This window comes from Elaeis guineensis, chromosome 12 (genome assembly GCF_000442705.2).
Source record: "Elaeis guineensis isolate ETL-2024a chromosome 12, EG11, whole genome shotgun sequence".
Lineage (NCBI taxonomy): Eukaryota > Viridiplantae > Streptophyta > Magnoliopsida > Arecales > Arecaceae > Elaeis > Elaeis guineensis.
The window spans coordinates 17,283,743-17,308,936 of NC_026004.2; the positions used below are offsets into that span (position 1 = coordinate 17,283,743).

General features: G+C 37.1%; 1 protein-coding gene across 2 annotated transcripts; it reads left to right on the forward strand.

The window, feature by feature from the left end:
* The first annotated feature begins 228 nt into the window (after nucleotides 1-228).
* Nucleotides 229-16,266, forward strand: LOC105054962 (protein PAF1 homolog). Of its 2 annotated transcripts, XM_029267567.2 has the most exons (13): nucleotides 229-1,467; nucleotides 4,074-4,142; nucleotides 7,383-7,490; nucleotides 7,582-7,762; nucleotides 7,870-7,949; nucleotides 8,049-8,168; nucleotides 8,518-8,601; nucleotides 8,979-9,084; nucleotides 10,131-10,217; nucleotides 10,422-10,490; nucleotides 10,664-10,735; nucleotides 10,815-10,976; nucleotides 15,825-16,266. In XM_029267567.2, the coding sequence occupies exons 1-13, from the start codon at nucleotides 449-451 to the stop codon at nucleotides 15,951-15,953; spliced, it is 2,286 nt and encodes a 761-aa protein (XP_029123400.2). In that variant the 5' UTR covers nucleotides 229-448; the 3' UTR covers nucleotides 15,954-16,266. The 2 variants fall into 2 exon arrangements, with proteins under 2 accessions (XP_029123400.2, XP_010934933.4); XM_010936631.4 differs by lacking the exon at nucleotides 8,518-8,601.
* Nucleotides 16,267-25,194: the final 8,928 nt, after the last annotated feature.

Here is a 25,194-nt window from a genome sequence, read left to right on the forward strand (position 1 = left end):
GTACACCATCTAGCACTCTTGTCCATACAAATTTTTGATTCTTCAATTCAATATCTTCTTGCTCATTGGGTTAGTTGATCTTCAAGCTGGAGTCCTCTTGAGGATCTCTAAATTATTTCTAGTATGGGGAGGGACCATATGAGGAAACTTAACTCCTAGCCTAATCATTGCTAGATCTCTCTTTTTCTGTCTAAAATTTGCTGTTCTATTCAAGTTTGTGCTCTCGCCATCTGGTGATTTGGGCAGCGGGATACTCCCAAAATTAACACCTTCCCTGAGCTTCCACCTTGCAACAGCCCGCTGGATCCCCTTCCCCTCTAAAGATAAGAGCTCGGCCCGGCCTCGCCGAAACCATAGCTCTAGGGTTTTAAAACCAAGAAGTCGTCGCGTTGATTAGGTTCGATTTCTCTGCTCGATCGAAGCGTCGGCTCCCCTCCGATCTCCGGTCATGGCCTCCTTCCGGCCGTTCCCCCCTGCTCCTCCGCCCAAGTCATCCTTCCCTCCGGCGCCCGCGCCCACGCCCGCACCCGCACCCGCACCGAACCAGAACCCCCTCCCGCCGCCCCCTTCCGTGCAACCCCCGATCGGCCACCACCAGCCCTACAACCAGCACAACTTCCCATCCGCCGCCGCCACCGGTGGTGGCGCTGCTCCTCCTCCGCCCAATTACGGCCGGCTTCCCCCCAACCAGGGAATCGGCGCCCCCTTCGAGCCCCAGAGAAATCAACAGCAGGCTCCTCCCCCTCGGCCGCCTCACCAGCCGCCGCCACCGCAGTACCCCTATGGCCCCTCCTTTCCCCCGGCGCCGCCGCCGCCCTCCTCCTCGTACCCTCCGCCACCGCTTCCTCCTCAGCCGCAGCCCTCTATGTATTACCCTTCCTCCCAGTACTCTTCTCAGTATAACCCTCCGGCCCAACCGCCCCCTCCACCCCCTCCGCCGCCGTCTTCCCCTCCCCCTAATCCTTCCCTTCCTCCTCCGCCGCCTCCTCCGGTCCCCCCTCCATCCGTTCCACCCCCTCCCCCTCCTCCTACTTCCTCTCACTCAGCCCAATCGATGCCCGCTAAAGAAGCCTCCCGTCCCGGTTATCAGCCGAAGCCCTCCATCCCACTCAAACAGCAGAAGCCCCCCTCGGGGCCCCTGGCGGCAGCGCCTCTGGCAGGGCGGACTGCGGCTCATCCGGGGGCCCCAAATGGGCCCTCGGGGAGGGTGGAGACGGAGGAGGAAAGGAGGGCGAGGAAAAGGAAGGAGTATGAGAGGCAGAAGATGGAGAACAAGCGCCAGCATATGCTGAAGCAGTCGCAGGCCACTGTGCTGCAAAAGACGCAGATGCTGGCATCGAGCAGCACAAGGCTGCACGGCTCAATGACAGGATCGCGCATGGCAGAGCGCCGAACAACCCCGTTCTTGGGCGGGGAGAGGATTGAAAATCGGCTGAAGAAGCCGACCACGTTCCTCTGCAAGATGAAGTGAGTTGCTTTGTTAGTTTTCTTTTGGTGAAGATGAGGTTTTCTGATTTGCATACTACACTGTTTCTGGTCTAATGTGTTTAGGCTTGTTTTCTCTTTTGAAATTTTTGAATATATAAGTTGCTCTACTCTATACAAGTTATTAGTTGTGTAGTCACTTCCGGTAAAACTGTTTTCTCATGAGTATGAACTTCCCTTCGTAGATGCCAATTTATAATCTAGTGAATTGTTAGATGGCAAGAGAACGAAAGTTTTTTTTCCTTTTTTTTTTTTTTTTTTTTGACATTGCATTTAGCGGGTTGAGGAAATTACTCCAGATATTGTCAACATATCTATGCTATTCTTTTTGATTTTTAGTTTCACATTTTGTATGCAGAATTTGGAAGTTGATATATGCATTAGCAGGATAGCTTCACCACCAATGACTTAATACACAATGAAAAGTATGAAATCCCATAATGTTTTCCTGTCAAAATGGTACTGCAATGGTACCAATAATACTTACTGAAACTAACTTTTTCTAAAAATTGAAAACCATTGGTGCCAACCAGTACAACTGTTACATATCGATACCATTTCAGCATCTCGGCAACCATAGTAGTGTCAGTTTCATTTCGGAATGGTAAGGTACTACTTATACCATCCCATTTGATGGTTTTTGGAACTATGTATAAGATCTTCAAAGATTGTCAAAATTCTTTTTATTCATTTTAGACAAGATTTTAAATCTCGTGAGATGAGGCTGTCCTAGTTTTCTCGTAGAATGGGACGCACTGCCGTCTCATCCCGTCCTGATATATGGGATAGAGGATGTCCTAAAACGTCCTAATCAGGATGATGGGACACTAGCAAGATGGACCTGTCCCGACATGTGGGATGGTACCCCGTCTTGATGTCCTGTGGAACATCCTGCTACGACCTGAATCCTTGATTTTAGATAACATCCTAATGGGCTACTCAGAGATCAACGACAATGATGAGATGGCCTAGATACTAAACTGGAAGGTCCACATAATACTGGTCATGCACTATTTGTGTGTATCCCAAGATATTATTGCACATATGATTCTATAATAATGTTCCTTTTCTAGACTCTCTCAAGGATGGTTTTCCTTTTCTATTTGGTATATTAATTAAAATCTCTAGTTCAAGCAAGTGGAGCTTTTATTACTAATGTTTCATCTGGCGGTCTTAAAGCCCGAGAATTCCATAGTGTTTTATGAAAGAAGATCTCCAAGTGGAATTACTAAAGTCTGGCCTAACCTGTATTACATCAAAATTCTAAGCAATGAAACCTGAACTGAATGACTTATGTGGTGGCACATGAACTAGAGAAGAGACAATAGAGCAAGGATTAGTGTGATGGCATGTGCTGATCTGTGTTGTATGGCATGTACTATACTAGCATTGGACCAGCATGTGGCATGGTTGCATGGTCAGGCCCCTGCAAGCTAGGGTGAAGTGGTACCGGTGCATGGCAAAGGATGTAATGACATGGGGCTACATGTCACATGCTGAACCGGTGTCAGGTCAGGATGACATCAGTCTGCGGTAAATCCTTATAATAGAGAAGTAGAAGGGGAAAGAGAAGGATGTATGAAAATTAGTCTCCATAAGCATAAAATATTAAAGATACAAAGGGGTAGCCACGGGATTTGAGATGAAACAAAAAGCATTCAATCAGATTTATAAGCAACTGTTCTAAAAGAGTCCTAATAGGTTCTTTTTAGATAATCTTCACTCAAAAATCAATTAATTCCTTAAATTATACTGGCTAGGTTGATAGATACCAAAGATGATGTCAAATCTCTCTCTCTCTCTCTCTCTCTCTCTCTCTCTCTCTCTCTGCGCCACCCCCTCTCTTTTTTAGGTTTTTAGGCTATGATCTTGTGGAGTAAGAACTTGCTAGTATCTCATCCTTGAATTTGTCTTGGATTTGTGCATGCATATTGAAACCCTAAATTTCAATGTAATTCAGCACTGAAATCAAACTAGAGCAAAATAAATTATATACTAGTCTAGAAAGTTTAGATATGTTTTTTGCATTATTTGGAGGAAGTATTATTATTGATATTAATATTGCAGGCCAAAGATATCCTTGTTGTCGTTGGTGTCTCATTGTAGATATTGATGCAGAGTTCCTCCATTTATAAGTTTTTTCACTTCTCGGTGCTTTAGAATCTGGACCCTTTTCCATACCTATATGCAAGGTCGCATGCAATGCATATGGACAGTGCTTGTTTATTTTAGTGTACATGATCATTCTACTTAAGTAAGTTGCTTGAGGAGGGCTTGGTGAGATTCTTGACTAGATAAGAATGTTTTTGATGCCCCAGAATAAACACCAGAAGTGATGACATTCCTATACTTACACATTTATGTCCCAGAATCACTAGAGCAGACAAATATCCCCACACTCAGATGTTTACATATTTAGCACATTCTTCAGTGATTTTTTCATACAAATATTTTTCTTAAGTGCACGAGTTTAGCCCAATTGAAAATATAGCTGAAGTGGTCCTGAGACATTTGCAATATTTAAGTGCTCACCTTATGTCCTTTTCAAAGTGTAATGATGGTTATTCTTTCTTCTTTTCCCAATACAGGTTTAGGAATGAGTTGCCAGATCCAACCGCACAACCAAAACTATTAGCTATAAATACTGATAAAGACAGGTAAATCATAGAACTTTTGGGGCCTTACTAAATTGTTGCCATATTTTGTTTTCCATGCTAAATTATGCTGCCCGCACCTCCCCCCAGCTTGCATATTTCATCATCATCATCATAATCATCATCGGTTTCATTTCTTAAATATGCATCGACTATTTCCTTTTTAATAAATAGTTATAAGTTTCTAAAACTTTTTCTGAGTGCACAATTTGGTGTCTTTCCTCTTTTCAATTTGTGTCTAGGGAGGCTGCTGTGCTTTTTTATTTTTCTCATTCTGAATAACTGTAAGCATCGTCATGGTTGTTTGAGTTTAATTGTTCAAAGTTTGTATAGTTTATCTTGGATTGACTTGGAAAACTATTTGATAATCTTATCAACTTACTGTCTGGATTCGGTGCATTAGTTCCTTCTCTAATATTTACCCTTCTGTTAATATGTTTGCATTGTATCTTGGCATTACCATTTTCTATGTAAGTGCGATCAATGCATGTTGGCACTTGTACACAAACAATGGGTAATTGCCAATAATCGTGTGAAATTTACAACTTTATTGTGATCCAAAAGCATGGAATTCATAAATGAATTTCTCTGACCCTTTGCTTATTGAGTTTGTTTGATCAGTATGAGCATTTCTCCCATGCATTGATTTGATTTGGTGCACCATATGCCTTGCTCGCTAATGTAACAAAGGTGTAAACTAGGTTTTGTTTAATTATTTAACTTGAGTTTTATTTTCATATAAAAATTGCTGCTATATTGAGTCTTGGGAGTCATCTATTTAACTCTTTAATGAGCAAATTATGTGCTTGTTGTTTTCTTGCATTTTGGTATGGCTTTTTGGTGTTATTTTTTTGGTGGGTTTTTAAGTCCTGTAGTGAGTGCGATTATAATCTTAACGGTTGGGCTGAAACCAGATCGGATGCTAGTATATTTATATCTATATTTGTTTTATTTGATGAATACAGGTGCGGATATGGATACAAGTCAGATAGTGGAATTATGGATTTAAATACGGATATAAGTCAGATAACTAAAATCTATGACCACAGAATTAAAGATTCTATTAAGTGGATCATAAATCAAATTAATAGCATGTTAATATAGTTATATATATTTTTTAAAAGTTTATGAGTGCTATATAAAATTAAATAAGATTACAAATAGAATTGGATATTTGGATGCGGATTAGATAGTTGTCTATCTATATCTATATCGATTTTTCTTTGACGGGTATGGATACGGATATAGATATTTGTCGGATGCTCAAATTTCTATCAATATCTTGATAGATTCGGATGCAAAAGCAGATCTGGACCGATATTATCCGATCCACTTTCACCCCTATTGAATGTTCTACTGTGATCTAGGTTTGACTACAACATTTTTAAACTCATTAGAATTGTGATTTGGAAACAATGATAGCCTTTTATTGGGATATGGAATTCTGTATTTGCTATTTTTGGGAAGTCTAAAGTCCAGGCTAGCAAAGAATCATTCTATGATTTGAGATTGGAAATCCTATTTTCACTCAAATTGTTTAAAAGAGTTCTAGATTCAGTATAGGCAAGTTGAGAGTCTTTTATTATTAGAAACATAGTTTACATTTGTTTTTGTTTCTTTTCACTTTATATTTCTTTTCTCCTTGTAAAACCCTCCTCTTTTTCCCTACTTGTACTCTCTGTCTCGTTGTTTTGCATGATCAAAGAACCATTGAGATCTGAAATTTATCTCACCATATGTAAACTTTATTTGTGGCCCTAATGCTGAGAGGCTATGCTGCTTAGACAGTCTAGTCTGTAACCATTTGATTAAAGTCTTAGTTATGGGTTTTGATTATAAGTGGATGAAAACATCTGTACCAAATAGCCAGCTTTGCTTTATTACATTGTTGCCACATAGTTTTGTCTTGAGACCTCTTGGACAGCAATATCTCTAAATAATTGCATATGCTTCTTCTGTTCTTGTTGGTTTAACTGCTCGAAGTGATCCTCTAAATTGCTTTCATATTCTCATTTGTGGGCTTACTTCATTTTGTCCTCCTGTCTCCCAATAAGCACATGAAACCTTTTGCTTGCTCTACTCATGTGTTCTTTCGGTACACAATCTTGACCTTAAGGGTGATAATTATTATTTAACAGTTGTGATATTATGGCATATCACATGGTTTGTTATCTCGAACATCTTTGTAGTTAAACTATTCCTAGCCATCATGCTTCTTTTCCTCCCATTGTTAAGACATTTGAAACAAGGATGGAGTGGAATACGTTGGCTATTGAAGGCCTGAAATGAGACTTTTAGTTGACCTGTTGATTCAGCTCTTGAGGAGAATTCAGCCTATGTAGGATCAAGTCTCACTGCGATGATCTTTTGCCTACTAGAGATCCATTGTCAAAACTGTGGTTGACAACTCTGTCCAACTGTCTTTATGGATGATATGTACTGCTAATTCATAGATCAGTTCGCAGATTAAACAGTATCATCTTCCAAGTATGGCTTAGGAATGTAGTACTTGCTAAGAAGTGAAAGATCTAAGGTTAACACACCGGTGAACTCCCTCAAAAAATGTGGGCAGTCATGTTTCCTCCTTGTTGTTTTTCTTGTTTCATTCAGGATTTGTTGTATCTATTTGAAAATCGAGATAGGCTTATTATATGATGTGATAGTTCTCACATACTCAGTCATTGACTAGGGCATGGCTGCTTATGGTTCACTTCATGTAAGTGACTTCCACCATATTGATCCTTATCCATTTCCCTTGCTGTTATTGAAGAAGCTTATTCCTTAGTGATTTATGGTTTTTTCGTAGTCAAACTATTAACAGATGTCCCCTTGCTTAGTGGACTTGATGACTCCAACCAATTGTTCTTTCCCAGGAACAATTAAATAAATGTCTCATAAAATTAAGTTTGATTTGAAGATGATTCTGTGAAAACCTTAGCTAACCTCCACCAATTTCCTTTTATTGTGTTTGTGTCAGCATTAATTCTGGGCAGACAATTTGATTTTGTACTTCTATTCTCTTTTTCCTTTCTTCTTTTGTGCTGTTTTGTGGATTCTTCACATCTGAGACTTCACTGTGGATGTTTTGCAAGGTATGTGATATTGACAAACTTGAGGCTTTATCATATATCCTAATTTTTTCACTTGTAGTATGTGATATATGTAGGCATCATTGCTTGCATTCTATAAAATCGATGTATCTGTTGCAGAAATGAAGTGGGTTTCGATTTGACATTTTTGCAGATATACCAGATATACCATCACATCGTTAGAGAAAATGTACAAGCCCAAACTCTACGTTGAGCAAGATCTTGGGATTCCTCTTGACCTACTTGACATTAGTGTGTACAAGTAAGAGATCTAGTAGTTACTTTGAACTGGAACTTTTATTCTGTTTACAATGTTTCTAGTTGCTTATTTGCAAATTTACACCATTCTGCAGTCCTCCCAAAGTGCGCTTTCCCCTAGCACCAGAAGATCAAGAATTGTTGCGTGATGATGAGGTAGCAACACCTATCAAACAAGAAGGTATAAGGAAGAAGGACCGGCCCACTGATAAAGGTGTTTCATGGTTGGTCAAGACTCAGTACATTTCTCCACTGAGCACAGATGCAGCCAAACTGGTAGGTGTTATTGCTGACAAGTGAAGGAATTATATTCTTTAGGTTAATCTTCAGTTGTTCTGCAGCTATGCACATGTTGCTAATTCAATATGCATTGGCAATTCTAGTCTCTAACTGAAAAGCAAGCAAAGGAAATGCGCGAAAACAGAGAAGGACGGAATGTCTTCTTAGAGAATCTTAACAACAGGTCCATAAATGTTTGTCTATTGTTAATAATGAGAGGTTTTACAACAGTCAGGAACTCTGACATTTTTCTTGGTAATTGCTCCAATTATCTGTGTATCAGGGAAAAGCAAATACAGGCCATTGAGGAATCTTTCAGGGCAGCTCAATTGCCTCCTGTCAATCAAACTAATCCTAAATTGCGGGCTGTGGAGATTCTACCTTTGTTACCTAATTTTGATCGGTATATTTCACAAATTATTAATAATTATGCTGTCCATGAATATATACTCGTGTTTTGATAAATTTACCTGGTAGATTGACTGTGCACAGTACACTTATGATCATCGATCTGTATATGTTATTATCTACTGATTGTTTCTAAGTAAATGGGAGAATGGTGCTTCTGTCACTTCAATTCTGGCTGGAGTAATAGTTAAAACAAAAATTCCTATGCATATCACTGGAAATCTGATATTCAGGTCTCGATGCTGCTATAATCTGTTCACTCTATAGCATAAATGTTGAGGTTAAACAAGCAAATTGAAACTGCTGCACTGATGAGATATTTCCCTATTGTACATTTTTTGTAGAAGCTGGAGCAATCTTGGAATAATCCTGTATTTTCCACTACCATTAAAGAAACATTTGTTGCCTGGCGCCAAACATATTTGCGGGTACTAGGCTATCATTCAGTAATAGTTGTAAGATCAATTTAAGAAGATCTATTTTAATAAACCATTTAAATTTAGATGCATTAGTATAAGTAATGTGCCTCAGTAAAGTAAGCAAACTTTTCTTTTTCAAGAACAAGCTTTGAAATTAAGTAAACAATAGGAAAAAACTCTAATACTATCTACTTTTTTTAATTTAAATTCTGTGTCTAACATGACTTCTTGTGAGATAAAAAGGTTTGCTGGAATATTATAAGTTAGATTAGATGATTCAACTGATCTAATTATGCTGTCAGCTTGTGTTGGGCTTCATTTTAGTTATGTTTGTAAGTAGTTTGTCGTTGACCTCTGACTTGGTTAACAACAATTTACTATAATAGGGATGATGATCAGTTTGTTATGGTAAGCTTTGATGGAGATCCAACAGCTGATGCAGAGCAGTACAACAAGTTAGACAGATCTATTCGTGATGAGTACGAATCACAGGTGAGTTGTGTCCAAGATGGGCTCACATGTCTGCATTATTTTTGTAATTATGCATCATTGTTTAACACCAGATATTCTATAAATTACAATTTTATTTGGCAAATGTATTTTTGCTCTTTTTGGCTTATAGTTGCAGCTTGTAGATGGATGCAATTTCCTGTGTCTGATCTTGCTCTCTTCCCAATTTGTCTAGATTTGTATAGAAATTTGGAGGATTACACCTCATTTGCATGAGTAAAAATTTGAAAATTGCATAATCAAGTTAGTTCTCTGCCTGCTGACTACCCCTTTTAAGTTTTATGCTAGGCCCCTCTCCTATATGGAGATGGCTGAGCTAGGAATTCGATACCAATTCAGAGGGCTGACACAATGTCATGAGCTGGTCTATGCACATTTTAACTTTAATGGACTGTAAAGTGAATGTTAAAGCTGACCCCACGTAGATGAGATAAGGCTGCTGGTTGAAGTTGATTATATCAATTTATTTTTGTAGAACTATTTTTTGCCAGTAACAACTAATATATTGTGCATTTTGAAATATTTCTTAATCTACAAACTCTGTATCAATTGATCAGATAATATAAACCTTCCCTTATCGCAGATTGTGGCATATGCCATTTGGATTCATCCTGCTACTCCATCTTATGTCTTCTCTGTGCTTCAATTATATCAATTGTGTTTTATCATTTTGTAAGTTAAATTTTTCTGATCTTGCTTGTTTTGCACTGCTAACAATTTTCTTTTCTTTGCACAGCAGAAGCAGCATGCTTTTGTATGTGTTTGTGATGGTAATTTGACTTGACTAATTTCAAAGAATGGACTTTGTTGTAGTGGTTCCCACTTTACTGGAATATTGATTAGTTGTAGTTCTTTATGTTAAATTCTTCTCTCTCTCTTGATGTGGGTGACTGCTGTCAGATATTGGTGTATCTTGTGGGTTATTCCTTGGGTACGCTAATACAGTGAATTGCTTTGTTCTTACATCTCTGTTATGTTTAAAACTTTAATTGCTCTTTATTGTCGGGGCATATTATGCTCCTTTACAGGCTATAATGAAGAGTTTTGTAGTAAATGGTTCAGATCCTGCAAAACCAGAGAAGTTTTTGGCGTACATGGTTCCTGCACCTGATGAGGTATGATGTTACTGTTGTTTCTACTTTTAATATCAATGATGAAGTGTTTCATTTTGTGATTATCTGGATCATTTAGTGTGGAATACTTGCATGTTTCTTGCAGAACTTTATATTGTTAAAAAATTGAAATTCAGCACCTCTTCTTGTCATCTTTATGTTGTACATTTGCATAGTGACAGTGTTTCTGATGTTTATTTTTGGCAGCTATCCAAGAATATGTATGATGAAAATGAAGATATATCATACTCCTGGGTTAGAGAGTATCATTGGGATGTGAGTGTCGTATATGCCGTCATCTATTCCTTATTTTTTCCCTATGATATACAAGAATTGCTTTCGAGTTTACATTTGTTTTTCCATATATAGGAGAACTAACTGGAAATATATATATATATAGATATATATGACATGCTGAACATGAAACTCCTTTTTTCTGGGTGTTATAGGTGAGGGGTGATGTTGCTGATGACCCCACAACTTACCTTGTTACTTTTGACGACAAAGCTGCACGATATTTGGTAATATTAGTTTTATTCATTACATTACTGGGGGTTAGTATGGTGGGGTCTTGATTCATAAATAATTCTTGTTTTGCAGCCCCTACCCACGAAGCTTGTCTTACAAAAGAAGAGGGCAAAAGAGGGAAGGTTTGGAGATGAGATTGAGCATTTTCCTGTGCCTGCAAGGGTGACTGTGAGGAGGAGGTCAGCTGTTGCTGTTGGAGAATTGAAGGAATCTGGAGAAACATCTGTGAAAAAAGTATAGTGTTTCGCCTTTTAAATTCCAGATACATTTCAAATCTGGAGTGAATCTGTTACATTTGCGTCTACTTAGTAGTTAATACCGTAGAATGAAGTGTCAAAAACTTCATGGTGAATAATCAGTTTTAGGCACTCTATCTATGAGGATATGAAACCCTTGTTTGGCCTCTAGCTAAGGTTAATGTTGGTTTCTTGGCACTTCGCATTTTGTGTTTATTATGCTGTTTGCCCCAGATAGTATATCATTTTGACATGTTATAGTTGCAGACTCATTGTTAACTTGGATCTAGTTGATGGACTGACAACCTTGGTTAAGCTGACATTTGAGCATGTGAATGTTGCACATAAATACTTAAATATAAATCTTAATGTATTCGTTTATGATTTTGTGGGACTGTTTTTGCTTGTCTCTTACTGTTTATTTGTGCCTCTGAGATGAAATTGGTTCCCTACATCAGAAGTTGTCATCTTCCTCCCTTGTCTACTCTATCCGAGTTTAGGGGAACTTCAGTGGTTTTTTTGTGGGTGTCATGAGCTTAAACTTTATGTTACCTAGACACTCTATTTTTAAGCTGTCTGTAGGTGCCTATACGTTTGGACACTTGGACAAGGCATGGCTGGACACTATTTTGAAGTATCTTGCTAATGTCAACAAAAAGTGTCCAATACTTGATACTTGTTTTTGGTGTGTCATGCAGGGAACTCTTAGTTTTAAGTATCAGACATTTTAAATGAAGTGTCCTGAAGGTTTTATGGACACTTACAGTGAAGTGTTTTTATGTTTAACATAAACTTGTCAAGTATACGGACACTTTAAGCTAAGTTATATTATATTTTCTTATAAAGTTATCACAGTTATATGAATACTTTAAGTGAAATGTCATGATGTTTAATCATACATGCATCACAGTTAGTTATCAATTTAAGTATCTCAACATATCTTAAGTACCTTTAGCTAAACCCAGTGAATAAATTAAACAACCAGCAAGCTCCTGGATATTCTATTGATTTTATCTGTTGGATAGCATCTATGATTCTAAGTTTATATTTCTTTGAATAAGCCTTGACAAACACAAACCTATGTCTCGACATGTATTTATTGCAGATGTATGTATGTTCGTGAAATTTGCATGTATATATGTATGTATCCCTATATTAACTGCACAGATTTTCTGGTTGGGAATTTATGATACAATGAATCGAATATATTCATTATTGTTAACCTGATTATATGATTTGATTGAGATCTTAGATTTGTTTAGATTATCAAAACATGTGGTTCTTAGATGATCAAAAGATATCTGCTTATCAATATGACGCAATCCAAATTATCCTTGACTAGAAAAATAGGTATTCTTTAGTGTTTTTGATCTTTAGAGTTTTCATTCGTATTGTTGCATATCTTTTTGTGCCCATATGTGCCAGTTGTTAGCATTATTTGGACATGAGAAATGCTTATATGCTGGTGTGCAAGAGGTGCAGAATTTGGACGCGGTTTATGAGAATCTTTATTTGAGGCTTGAACATTATGGTATACAAGAATTTGCATTCAGATGTTGTGATTGATCATGATCTAAGGACTTCATGTGACATTATGATTTTGCATTTTTGGTATTGCTGCTATGTTGCTGCATCGGTATAAGTTATGGGCTGTTGTGATGAAAATATAGTGATGAATAAGGGAAAGGGATGAGAAGAGGGAGAGGGAAAAGAGAGGAAGAGGGCGAGACTTGAGGGAGGGTCTCGTATATTATGAGAAGACTGAAGAGGAATAAAAAATAAGAAAATGAAAGAGTTTCTGGACTTGGAAAGTGAGAGAAGACAATCACTACAAAATATATTCTCTGTTATATGACATAACATAAATTCTCTGTTCATTTATTCATTCATGTTCTCAATGCAGTTCCACAGAAGTTTGAAACCTGCTGCAAGATCTTATTCTACGCCATCTATTTAAAATTTAACTTATAGGTTATACATTTATGTGGTTACATCCATCATTTAGATGCAGTTAACTTGAACTAACATTGGCACATGAATTCAAGTGGAAGGATTAAATGATGAGTGGCTGTAATTTAGGACATTTGATGGATAGCTATGATCCCACAAACCAATAGATCTTTTTTCTACTATTTTTTATTTTTATGATGTGCAATGGCATGGCTGATTTAGGGAGGGAATAATTGTTGAAGGGTTATGATGCCGTCAGATGCAATGTATGTAATTGGTTCAAGTTGAAAGATTATTTGATGAATAGCTGTGATATGCATGGCATATGTGATGCACATGAGGGGGTGAAGAGTGATGAAATTTTGGTGGGTGACTAGACCCTATCAAACAAGGAGATATTTGGGATTTTCCAATGTTGCATATGGTTGACTCATGAGAAGCAGTATTTGATCCACAACTCTGATCTCATCAACCAATGAATTTGGGATTACATTTTTGCGAAATCATATTTTGTTTTTTAACTTACATGAATTGATATTAAAACTCACATTTCTAATGTCTTATAAAGCATTATCAACAGATAGATTCAGCAAAGGTTCATTGACACGAAACAAGTCTCTTAAGCAGAGTGTATTTGTGAAGGTTCATATAGCTTAGACAGCATGTGCAGCTTCATCAATGGAAGAGAGGGTGATGATGGTAGACCTTAGTCTATCATGACCTTTCCTAATATTATTGAATTATTTTTAAGAAATCTGAGTGTGGTGTTTCACATGCCCATGTGGTATCTGCTTTATAGCTGGATTGAAATATAAATTTGGCAGATAAAAACAAATAAAAGCAAAATAAAAAGTCTAACTCATAACACCATCTACCTTTATCCTCCAGTCCCAAAAGATGAGGTGAGAGTATTTTGTTGTGGATCATAAAAAGTCAAATGGTTTGGTTTTGGTTGTCTATGCTTGATTCCTAAGGACCTGATCTAATATGGGAGAACGAAGAATTTCCTCAATCTACTCGACTCAAATCTCTCAAAAGAAATTTAGAAAAGGTAGAAAAATTGGTAAAAGTAGAGTTTAGGTTTCCTTTTCTTTCATTGATGATTGATGATTCAAAACTGAGGTATATAGCTTCTATTTATAATAATAGTGAGGTCTGCTCGTATGCAATTTGGATTGAATTCTTCTCCTAATTCGAATAGGAGTAGTTTTCTAAAAGTAAACATGACTAGTGGAAATAAATATTAAAAAATAAAATAAAATCTTATAGGAGGTAGATTTCGACTCCCACATCAACTTTGCCTAATGTTGTTCCGTTGGATTTTTCCTAAATTAGGAGATATGCTTGATCAAAATTTTTTCTGAAAAGAAAAGTTTCGGTTTGATTGGTCCATTTTAGGGTCCAAACGATAGAATTTCTGTCTATTTTGATCTCCTTGGAGTTTGACATTATGTCATAGATCTCGAAAAGTTACTTGAGTTGAAAAAAAGATCATCTCTTTTGGGCATCACCAAGTTATAGCCTTTGAAAATTTGACACATGATTTGGCTTCCCATTGTGATGGATCTCGCTTTCGGATCCTATCTAGTCCTACCCACAGTGGCCAAAATGGTCCATATTGAGTCTAGTGATCCTCCTGGATCATGCACTACTGTGGCTATAATTAGGCAACACTAGTCTAACCTTTTTAATTGATATAATCAGCATCCTATATAATTTGTGTCATATCTCACAATCCAAACAAGGTTTTAAATCTCATGCAATGGAGGTATCTTGGTATCTCAATGGAGCGGGATGCCTTGTCCCGCATCTTATCCCGACAGTAGTCTTGGTTATGCATCTTGATAGATTCATCCATCTCTCTCCCCTTCTATTATTTCTTTCTTTTTTTCTTTCTTTTCCTTTCACATTCCTTTCTTTCTTTCCTTTCTTTTTTCTTTCTTTTTTTATCGTTTCCTTTATTTTTTTTTCTTTTTTCTTCTTTTTTTTCCTTTTCTTCCTTCTTTCCTTCCTTTCTTTTTCTTCTCCCTTCCTTTCTTTCTTTTATTTTTCTTCTTGTTCTTTCATTTCATTTTCTTCATCTTTTTTCTTTCCTCTTTCTTCTTCTCACCCTGTATGGATGGATTTCGGAGTTTTGACCCTATCTGGATTCTGTTTTCTGGTAGGAATGGGGCGGTATGACTGAGACGGCCCCCATCCCATCAGGGTGTAAAATCTTGCAAACAAGTGGTCATCATGACACGTTCTTTTGCAACTGCTTGCTATGTTGCATGGTGTATTTGTTAGCATATGCAGTCCCCCACCCCCGCCCCTCTTCTCTCTCTGGTGGAAAGGGGGGAAGGAGGGTTTCAAAAATTGTCAACCTTCTTGATATAAAACTCTAATTGATCAATGTACTACATAATCATGTTCAGGGTGGTATTTACAGATTGTGATAATATCAATAAGGGAGTTGCTCATAGATGTAGTTAGGTGTATTTCCATCTGGTTTCATGCACAAGCCCCTTCAAACTGTTAAATGTTTGTTCATATGGTAGCATTAATGCAAAAAAGTAAAAGCATAAGTTAATTGTTGTAGTTTAGCCGCATGCACTTTATTAAGGATATTTGAAAGCTGATTCTCTCAAGTATGTCACCAGAGATGATTATTTTAATGCCAGCTGATTTTTCCTCATTTTAATCTTTCATTTCTTTTCTGTTCTTTTATCTTTTTCGGTCAAGTATATCGTTTTTATCCATTGCTGCTGCAATTCTAGTTCCTTGATTCACTGAGCATGTCAGGAAATAAAAGATATTAGAAGTAAGATGCTTTTGCCTGAATATATATTTTTATTTTGATGATTCATATTACAATTATCGTCCTTATATCCTCAATATGTATCATGACTTTTTTCAGGATCAGGTAGATATCTTGAGTTTAAAGCGGGGAAGGTTTTCAAGGGATGATGACTTTGAAAGAGAGAATAAACTTGCACGAGTGGATGACATGGATCAGTTCAGCGGGGAGGAAGACATGTATGATTAGTTACTAGCAATGCATCAACCACCTTATCTAAAGAATATTTATTTCTGTCAGAGATGTATAGTTCTGGACTATTACTAATCCAGGAAGAGATGGTGAAGCACACCTGACCACCATGGATGTTAAATTCAGAAGTCAAAAAAAGGCGAGGTGGTGGTGTTTCTCCATTTGTTTGCTTCAATCACAAGGCATGTGCTCACAAGTGATGGTTGGCTGTTGTGGTCATAAATGAAACTCATTTTCAAATCTTGCAGGCATATACAATTGTAACATTACATGAGTTTATTCATAAATAGATCTCCTATTCTGTTTTTCCCTTTGGTTTCATGTAAATGCAGTGAACTTTTGGAGCCTCTTGTTATAGTTTTAGGTTATTTCTTAATCACCTGCTGGTCCTTGCAACAAGGAGAACCTGATTTCAAGTTTTACAGAATTCTGTTCCTTTAATGTGGTAATGTCTACTAGTATTAATGTCTGTGAGTTTCTTATTCCACCACATTGCGAGCCAGATAATGCTTAAGGTGTGGGCTTTCTAATGTAGGTCGAACATTTCTTAAAGTACAAAGCAATAAATTCTCGTTTTTCAAAGAAAAATTAGATAATGTAATGGCATTATTGGAAAATATATTTATTTGTGTCAGATACTGAGGCACAATTTTCTACTTATTTGACTTCACCAAGGGATACTAAAGGCTATTAAATGTGTAGAACCCTGAAAACAATGATGCCGTTACATGCTTTTTTTTTTTTTGGTTAGCAATTGTTAGTTAATGATTCATCATTTTTCTTTTGAAGCTTTTTGATTAATGCTAGCAATTCATGGCTTCTGATACTTTCTAAATTAGCTGGCCAGATGAGTGAAACAATTAGCTAGGGAAATTTTTCCTGACCCTACCGAGTCTTAGAATTTTAGTTGAGAAAATCCTTTGATTTTATTTCACTCTCCCTTTTCTTAACTGCCCAAGTATTGCATCCCCTTCAGCTTTGCAATTGTGCAGGGCAGCATTTCATGCACTTACCTGGCAAATGCATGGTAAAGGGGTGCTGCTCTGTATGATGCCTTCTAAACGAGGCAACCTTGGAATGACACATATTGTTAAGCAAGTGGCTAGATATGCATTAAAGAAGGTCAGATCCCCTAAGCACTACTATGCTACTGTCTAAGTTGTCTTGTGATGTTTTAACGTTCTGACCTTTTACTGACTTGTGGTATAAAACTAAGGAGTCTCACCTCAGGTGGACATACGTCACACATGATTGCATTTTTTACAGTGATACCTTATGCATTATACTGTATTTATTTCAATTAAGTTCTAGAATCACTGTAGAAAAAGTCAAAAACATTTCTTAAAGGAGCATCATTTGTTGCAGTGTCTTACTGAAAGTTTTTGGTCTTAAATGTAATGCTTTCTAAGGCCCACTGCTGGAAACTTTTTCTTTTTCCAATCTACCAGGTACATGATTGGTGTTAAGGTTAACTTATGTGGTCCTAACTTTCTCAGCATCAAATGAAATTAGTAAGTACACGAGTGGTGGATGAATTTTCCTGCCCTCAACTGTATCCATCGTATGTGATGTTTTGCTTGTTATCCATTGTTTTTTTCTCTCTATTCTTTTTGTTTGAGTACAAAACTAAACACTTCTTTCAGAAACTAACAAATGCTTTATTCTGTAGCATTATGTGCTAGTAGTTCTTGGTTGTCTTTGTTTTTCTCAAACTAACTAGTGTGTTGAATTTTGTAACCTTAGATGCAGGTAACTCTTGTTTGTCGTGGATTAAAATGGCAGTCAGGTGCAAGTCTTGGCAATCCTTTTTAAATAATTCTGTTAAAGATGATGTTTGTGCTCATGGTTACCAACACCTTTTCTCTTCTTGTTGCTAATCAATGTGGGCATCGGCCTTCTTTTTTAGGTTTTTCATTTTAACACTTGTTTAGGTGTTTTCATTGTCCTATATGCTGACATGTGTTTCTTAAACTTAAGGGATATTTTTAGCAACTTGCTTTAACATGTAGCATAACCGTAATTTTGAATAAAAAAATTATTACCTTTACTTCCATGAACTTGGAAAGGTGTAGGATTTCTTACACATCAGATGATATTCGGTGTATATTAATTTGAAACTAGTTTAAATGAGGCTTTACAGAGCAACTGGGAAATGGTTCTTTAGATAAATGAGTGAAAGATTTATATTGAACATGCTAAGGAAGTTGGTAGGCTCAAATTTGAATTTAGTATGATAATTATTAGCAACAATATATTTAAATGGTCAAGTATTCTAAAAAGTACCACGCTTAGTTGCAATTTTTCAAACCTGGGCAGGACGAGGGTGTCTAGGTCATTTCATTTTGTTCTAGTGAGAAAATGGGACTAGGATGGGGGTGAGATTCCAAATCCATCAGCAAAGGGAAAGAAGAAGAAGAGGAAAGGAATAAAGCAAAGAAGAAGGAAAGGGAAAAAAAGAGAGGGAAAGAGGAAGAAAAAGGAAAGAGAAAAAGGAAAGGAATGGAGAAGGAAAAAAAGAAGGAAAGAAAGAAGAAGAGAGAAAGAAGAAGGAAAAAAGAAAGAAAGAAAGGGAACGAAGGGGAAAAGGAAAGAAAGGAAGGAAAGAGGGAAAAAAGGAGAGAAAGGAAGGAGGAAAGCATGAAGGAAGAGAAAAAGGAAAGAAAGGAAGGAAAGAAGGAAGGAGAGAAAGGAAGGCAGAAAGAATGAAAGGAAAGAAAGAAAAAAGGGAAAGGAAGGAAGGAAAGAAGGAAAAGAAACAAATAAAGAAGGAGAGGAAAGAAGGAAAAGAAACAAATGAAGAAGGAAAGAAATAAAGGAAAGGAAGGAAAGAAGGAAGAAAGAAAAGAAAGAAGAAAAGAAACAAATAGAGAAGGAAAGAAATAAAGGAAAGAAAAGAAGGAAAGAAGGAACAAAGGAAACAAGGAAGAGAAAGAAACAAAGGAGGAAATAGATAAAAACAAGAAGAGGAAAGAGATGGAGGCTGGGATGTTCGACTAGCTGTTGGGATGGGCAGGATAGCAAGATGTCCCATTTCATGGAGAATATTGGAATCCCTCTTCCATGAGATTTAAAACCTTGCTTGGTTGCATCAAAATAAATTCTCGGTGTTAACTTAGTCATACTATTCCATCAAACTTCATTTCTTAAATACCTTTCTGTTAAATATGCTTCTTTGTATGCTAATCATGTCTTACTCGTAATTCATGTTCAAGATATGATATAATACTGACCAAAAACCAAGGCTTGTAGTCTGAGTACCAGAACCTATACTTGTAGCCGACTGGTGTACCTTGTGTTGAGCATTGGTATGGTACATGCTTCAGCATGAACATTTGGTGTTGGGGCTTTGCTGCCTCTGTACCCTTCTGGTATGGTACACTACACTCGGCCTTGTACTCGACAGTTTCATTTGGGTGGTGTGATCCATATCCCTCAGAATTATCGTATACAAATAGATTCACCAATTTTTGATGTAGTAGCATTACATTATCACATATGATTAGTAGATTAGACAATTATATTTTCAAGAGAGCAACAAAGTAGATTTTCAACTTTTATTCTTTCAATATGTTTTTCTGTAACAATTTGAAAAACAATGAATGATCGAGAGGTTTAAACCAAGTTTTAAATTTTTATATATAAATATACATCAGGGAATGCAGTAACATCCTGGATCATACCAGCGGCGAACCGGCACAGTTCATCCCATTGGTTCGAAAAAATCCCACAGTGGAGAGGGAGAGGGAGGAGAGATAAGAAAAGAGAGGGAGGGAGGGAGGGGAAACTAAACTTTGGATGATCGTTCCCCTGTTTACATGGATTATGACAACTTGAACATGAGAAAACTAAACTTGAGCGAATTCAAAATGATCCTGAGCTTTAAACCGAGCTTATGACTAAAGAAACTGTAAAAATATAATTTTCTCTTTTCCTATCACAACACTCTCTAGTCATCATAACTTGAACTTGACTGTCTCATTTGGCATCCCTAACACATGAAGGTGTATCTCCTTGTTGGGTGAATCTCAACTTGGGATTGTTTGAATGCTATGGCTATATTTAAATCAAAAATTAAATGCATTAACTAAACTCAAACACTAAACTGATAGGCATTTAAATCTAATCATGTTGTCTTCCTTAGTTTGCAACTTGTCCCAAGATCCTTTTAATCTATTGCAGTTTATATCCATTGTAATTTGTGTCTGATGACATTTTACTTTGTGATTGAACAATGCTGCTCCAGTGTCTAGGTTGTCACAACATCCTATCATCTGGATGAGCATATTTGTTTGGAACTTTCAAGTCATGAATAGTGGGTCATAGGAGTTGGTCACAACCATCAACTTCACATTAGTGTCAAGATTCAATAGTATTTGGTTTTGCACATCATTGTGGTTAAATCCTCAACTTGTACTCTTTCTTACATTTTCAAAACCATGATGATTTAGTTGGTTGTCAATGTGCTACTGATGGATCACCATGACACATCATTCCTGATTCTTGACTGCAAGATTTTTGTATGTTGATCTTCAATATTATGATCTGTTGTGGATCCTTTGTCTTTGTGTTAGCCATCAATTTCTTAATTTGCATTGTTAGAGCATCCATTTCCTTCATTGAAGTGGCAATATGATGATCAGCATAGTCCTCATCATGTTGTTGAAGCTTTTGTCATCTTTTGCATCTGTAATTTGTCGGCACACTAATGAAGAATATGACGTGATTCTCAAATTATGGATCTTCCAGTTCTGATATGATTTCAATATGTTAGATTTGATAACCAGATTCACGAAGGAGTGATCTATTCTTTGCCAATCAGGGTTGAGTAAAAAGAAAGGGGAAAATGTTGAATCAATTCCATGATCAAAGAATAGGTAAATCCTCAGAAAGAGAACTAGAAAGCAAACTGAAGTTTCATTAGTTTTCAAGTTCTTGGGGAATGATCTGAACATTACATAAATTGAACCATGAGGATCTGAAACCTAATTCAAACTACTGAGTTAAGTAACCTAATCATAGCCTTCTAACTATTTTTAAAGAAAGCTCACAAAGGCAGCTGTGCCCCTCATTCTGTTAGAATGCTTCAACATTTTCAGAACTTGGTCTTAACATAATTGTTTGGTGCTTATAACACATCTAAAGAGGCATTCAATTCAGCAATTTGAAAATTATAACATTTGCTGAGGTGATTGCTTAGATGTCAAAATGCAGTCCTTGCCTGATGAATGGAGGAACTTGACATCAATTTCATTGGAAGAAGGTTAATGCAGTGTCTATGTATCTCTTGCGGAATCAAACTAATGAACCACAATGCAGGACTTTAGGATGGCATGGTGGGAAGGTCATTATGGGGGGTGATTTTCTTTTTCCTTGACAATGAGTTCATCATATGGACAAAAGAGAAGAATTTGTTGCAAGTGCCGAACTACTTGTGAATAGGCCTGTAAAAATCCAGCTGCAGGAATTTTTAAGGTTATTTAGCACAAATTTTGGTTAATTACTGTCATGAGACCATATTTCATACTTCATGGACTATCTTGCTAAAACATGAATGAGCAAATCACTCAAATCATTTATGCGGCAAGCTCCTTTTCTTAATTGAAGGTATATCTACTGTTGAATGTGCTAATATTTTGTGCATGCGATGCATGTGCTAGAGATTGGAAATAGTTAGCCTCCTGACTCTTGGTCCTTAAAAGAGTTAAAAAATGGGTTTCAGGAGTCCAGAAGGGTGGAATCGAACTTTGGGGTTGGAGACGCACACCCCGGAGTTACCATTATGATAATGGAGATTAGTAATTTGCTAAAGTGGCAGTTACATAAATTACCCTTCCTGTGAAGGGTTGCTTCTAAATTAGGAGAACAAAGTAGCTCATGCATAGATATCTTCTACATAATGCCTTTCATGAGTGATGTGGATTACAATAGCATACATGTGGTAGTTTTTATTTTTCAGCAAAATGGTGAACCACCAACAGCATACATTTGGCAGTATTCATTTCATGCTTTATTTTGAAGTTAGAAACAATCAGATACGATAACTTGTTAATCAAATTTCAGGCCTTTTATGTTTGGATTTCTATAGTAAATCTTTTATTCACTTGTAAATAGTGTATATCAGACAACCAATCAAAGGTGGTGTTCTCTGTTAGTTGTTACAACGGCATGGTGCATGATCATTCTTCACTACAGGGATTTAGGCTTGATTAAGAAGCCATTTCTGGTGTTATGTAGCAACCTCTGGGGATTCTACATAGAATATGAACTATCTTATTCTGGTTGTGCATTGAAGCTTTATGTAAGTGGTAAATGTATCACCTACACAATTGGCTTCTATAAGCTTGATATCATTGTTGTTAAAATCTTAGGATTTATGGTCGATACTTTCCAGTCCGGATTAAAATGGTGCTAAATGATCTGGATCCCATCCTTGGATCAAGATTAGTGTAGGATCACAAGATGTAGACCCTTTGGAATATTTGCAATTTATATGTGTCACCTGCACAATTGGTTACATATTAAATCATGGGTCGGTCTATTTTGTATAATTTATGTGTCTATGTGGTTTTTAAATCTATTATCACCGGTAATTGTTGAGTAGTAAAATTAGCAAGTTTGATTATTGGACCTAGTGTTAAAAACAAGTTGCAAATATTTGTATTTTTACGGCCATATGTTAAAAAATTGACCATTTTTTTTAAAAATATATTCTACCTAAAAGGATAAAAAAGAATTAAATTGATAGATGATATATAATTTCTTGAATAACCAAACGAAATATTTATTTCATTTGACATGCTATATATGGAGGGTTCAATATTAGTGAAAACTAGAGTTGAATGTATCGCTTTTTATTCTCCATCATTTAACTTTTTTGACTCATGCTTCAATTCTCACATTTCTTTTATGTCTAGAATTTTTAAAAGAATTCAGAAATAATCTTATGTTCTACCATCTGATCTAGCCCCTTCTACGATTTACAATGATCCTGATCTTAAAAACATCACCCGATATCCTTAAATGGTTTTTGTCCAAATCTTTTTGGGACTTTGTTATTTTCATAGTTTTTAAACCAGTTTAATGGTATTGGTACATGTGATGATACAATGGAATCTGTACACAAATATGGTATTGCTTTTTTCAGCGCCAAATAATTACACTTGTTGAGAAAATTGGCAGAATGATCCTTCAGAAAAGAACTGCTTGTTTATAGCGTTCTCACTAATATTCATCAAACCCAGACGGCCGAAACATCGGACATGGTAGCCTGGAATAACTCAGGCTGTGGTCTTTTCCGAGATCGGAACTTTGCTTCTGTTTGCAACATTTGTTGAGGGGATTCGCATCACTGCAGGAGGGACTATTCATATCATAGTGCATTTTACTGTGTTATCCACTCTTGTGCTTAGAACTGAAATTACATTAATACATAGCTCTTTACTACTGAATATATGATTTTTTTTCATTTTAGTGGATAAAATATCTTGGGTTCTCATTGATGAATTGAAAAGTGAATTCCAGCTGCAGTTTCTAGTGCGTTTCTTTGTGTGGTCGAGTAACATGCAAAGGCCATGCGAGAGTCTGACATTTTCGTTTAAGCTGAAATATGGCCTTGTGAATGTTAAATATTTTCCTATTTAATCAGCTTCCTAAGGTTTTAAATAAAGATCTCTCCATAACTCTGAAACAGTTGCTCCAGATCTACAAAGCTGTTACAGTGTGACAGACAAGTCTTTGCAAGCCCTTCGTCAGGATATTGTGAAGAAAATGCTCCACCCCTGTGCCCGGACACTTGCTCAACTCTGTGTTTTTCCTGATCTGTCGGGGATAAAGTTGACATCTTGTCTCCTAATAAACCACCAAGCTGCTGCATTTAATATTTTCACACTTTCTGGAGAGGATATTGGGCACATGTATCGGCATCCAGTGTGAGCCATCGGACAAGCTGAAAGTGCTACTTTGATTGTTGTGACTCGATAACATGTTCCCCAATTATTAAGCAGAGTTTGAAGGTAACTATTATTTGTGCAATGTAAGTCAAGTAGATTTGTTTTCGCGTGCAGATGGTGCTTCAAATTTTTATCAGTTTAAAGGATATATTGGTATTGTTATGCCCAATCAGGTGCTTGGTCTCATTAATGTCTTGCATGATGCATATAGTAAATTTCAATCTGTAGGTTTAACAAACATCGAGGGAGATTATCTGCCAAGTGGTCTGTCTTTCAGAAACTCTTAGATGAGGTTCTACGCCACTTTGTGTCCGTCTTATCCCTGAGATGCTAAACATTTTTGCTGTATCAATCGTTTTTCGTAGATTTGAAATATGAGCAAGCCTGAGCTTACTGATTTCTTTCATTTTTTTTTATCGGTATCTGGTTAGCATCCTCCAATATGGCTGCAAAACTAAAGAGATAGCAGGAGCTAACCTGTTCCCTTCCAGGCTTGGTAGGTCTGCATTTTGATTGGGCTTTTGCATGGATTGCAAAATTATCAGCAAAACTATTTGGAATTTTGCCTAAATCTACTTTGTTGTGGTTCACTTATAATGCGACACCACGTCAGGACTACCACGTTGGGAAAATCTGACTTGGTTTGAGCAACCGGCTTGAGCTGGTGTCAGCAATGTTGGGTCTGGAATGTGACCATATTGGGGTTGCAGTCTGCCCCGTGTCTGTTGACTCCTTGGTTGCAAGTTGCAACGATTCTCTGCCTTGTGGATAGACATTGGTCTGGTACTACCGGCAATTGGTCAATGGCAGGTTGCTTCATAGATCCGTGCAGTAAAAGACACTTGTCATGGTTATCATGATTACATCTGAAGTATAAACTGGAAAATTCCGTACCAGAGTATTTGGATGTACACTAGTGTTATTTGGAATATTTGGGGAGATCACATGGATCTGTAGTTACGCACTTTTGTGGTATGATTGCATCCGTTTCATTATACTACTACACCCCTAGGAAGCTAGGATGCTGGATAGATGACCTAATCCTAACAGGTATTAAAAAGTGGGCTTCTCACCTTTCTGGGGTTCATTTAGACCCAGATTTTCAAATGCCAGGGAAACTACCGGCCATGGTTACGACAGCAAGTGAGAGTGATATGACCCCAGACCAGGGAAATCACCGGCCATGGCTCCGCTGGTGGCGGGACAGAGGGTGCGGGTGAGAAGCGGCAGCAAACCCGCCATAAAATTATAGATCAACAACATGTAAAAAATGAGATTACTGGAAGAAG

Excerpts from the sequence above, each read along its gene's own strand:
- LOC105054962 (XM_029267567.2), top strand. The coding sequence starts at position 449 with ATGGCCTCCTTCCGGCCGTTCCCCCCTGCTCCTCCGCCCAAGTCATCC. Across the intron at positions 9,085-10,130 it reads GTGATGAGTACGAATCACAG|GCTATAATGAAGAGTTTTGT; the intron begins GTGAGTTGTGTC and ends GCTCCTTTACAG. Across the intron at positions 10,491-10,663 it reads TTAGAGAGTATCATTGGGAT|GTGAGGGGTGATGTTGCTGA; the intron begins GTGAGTGTCGTA and ends TGGGTGTTATAG.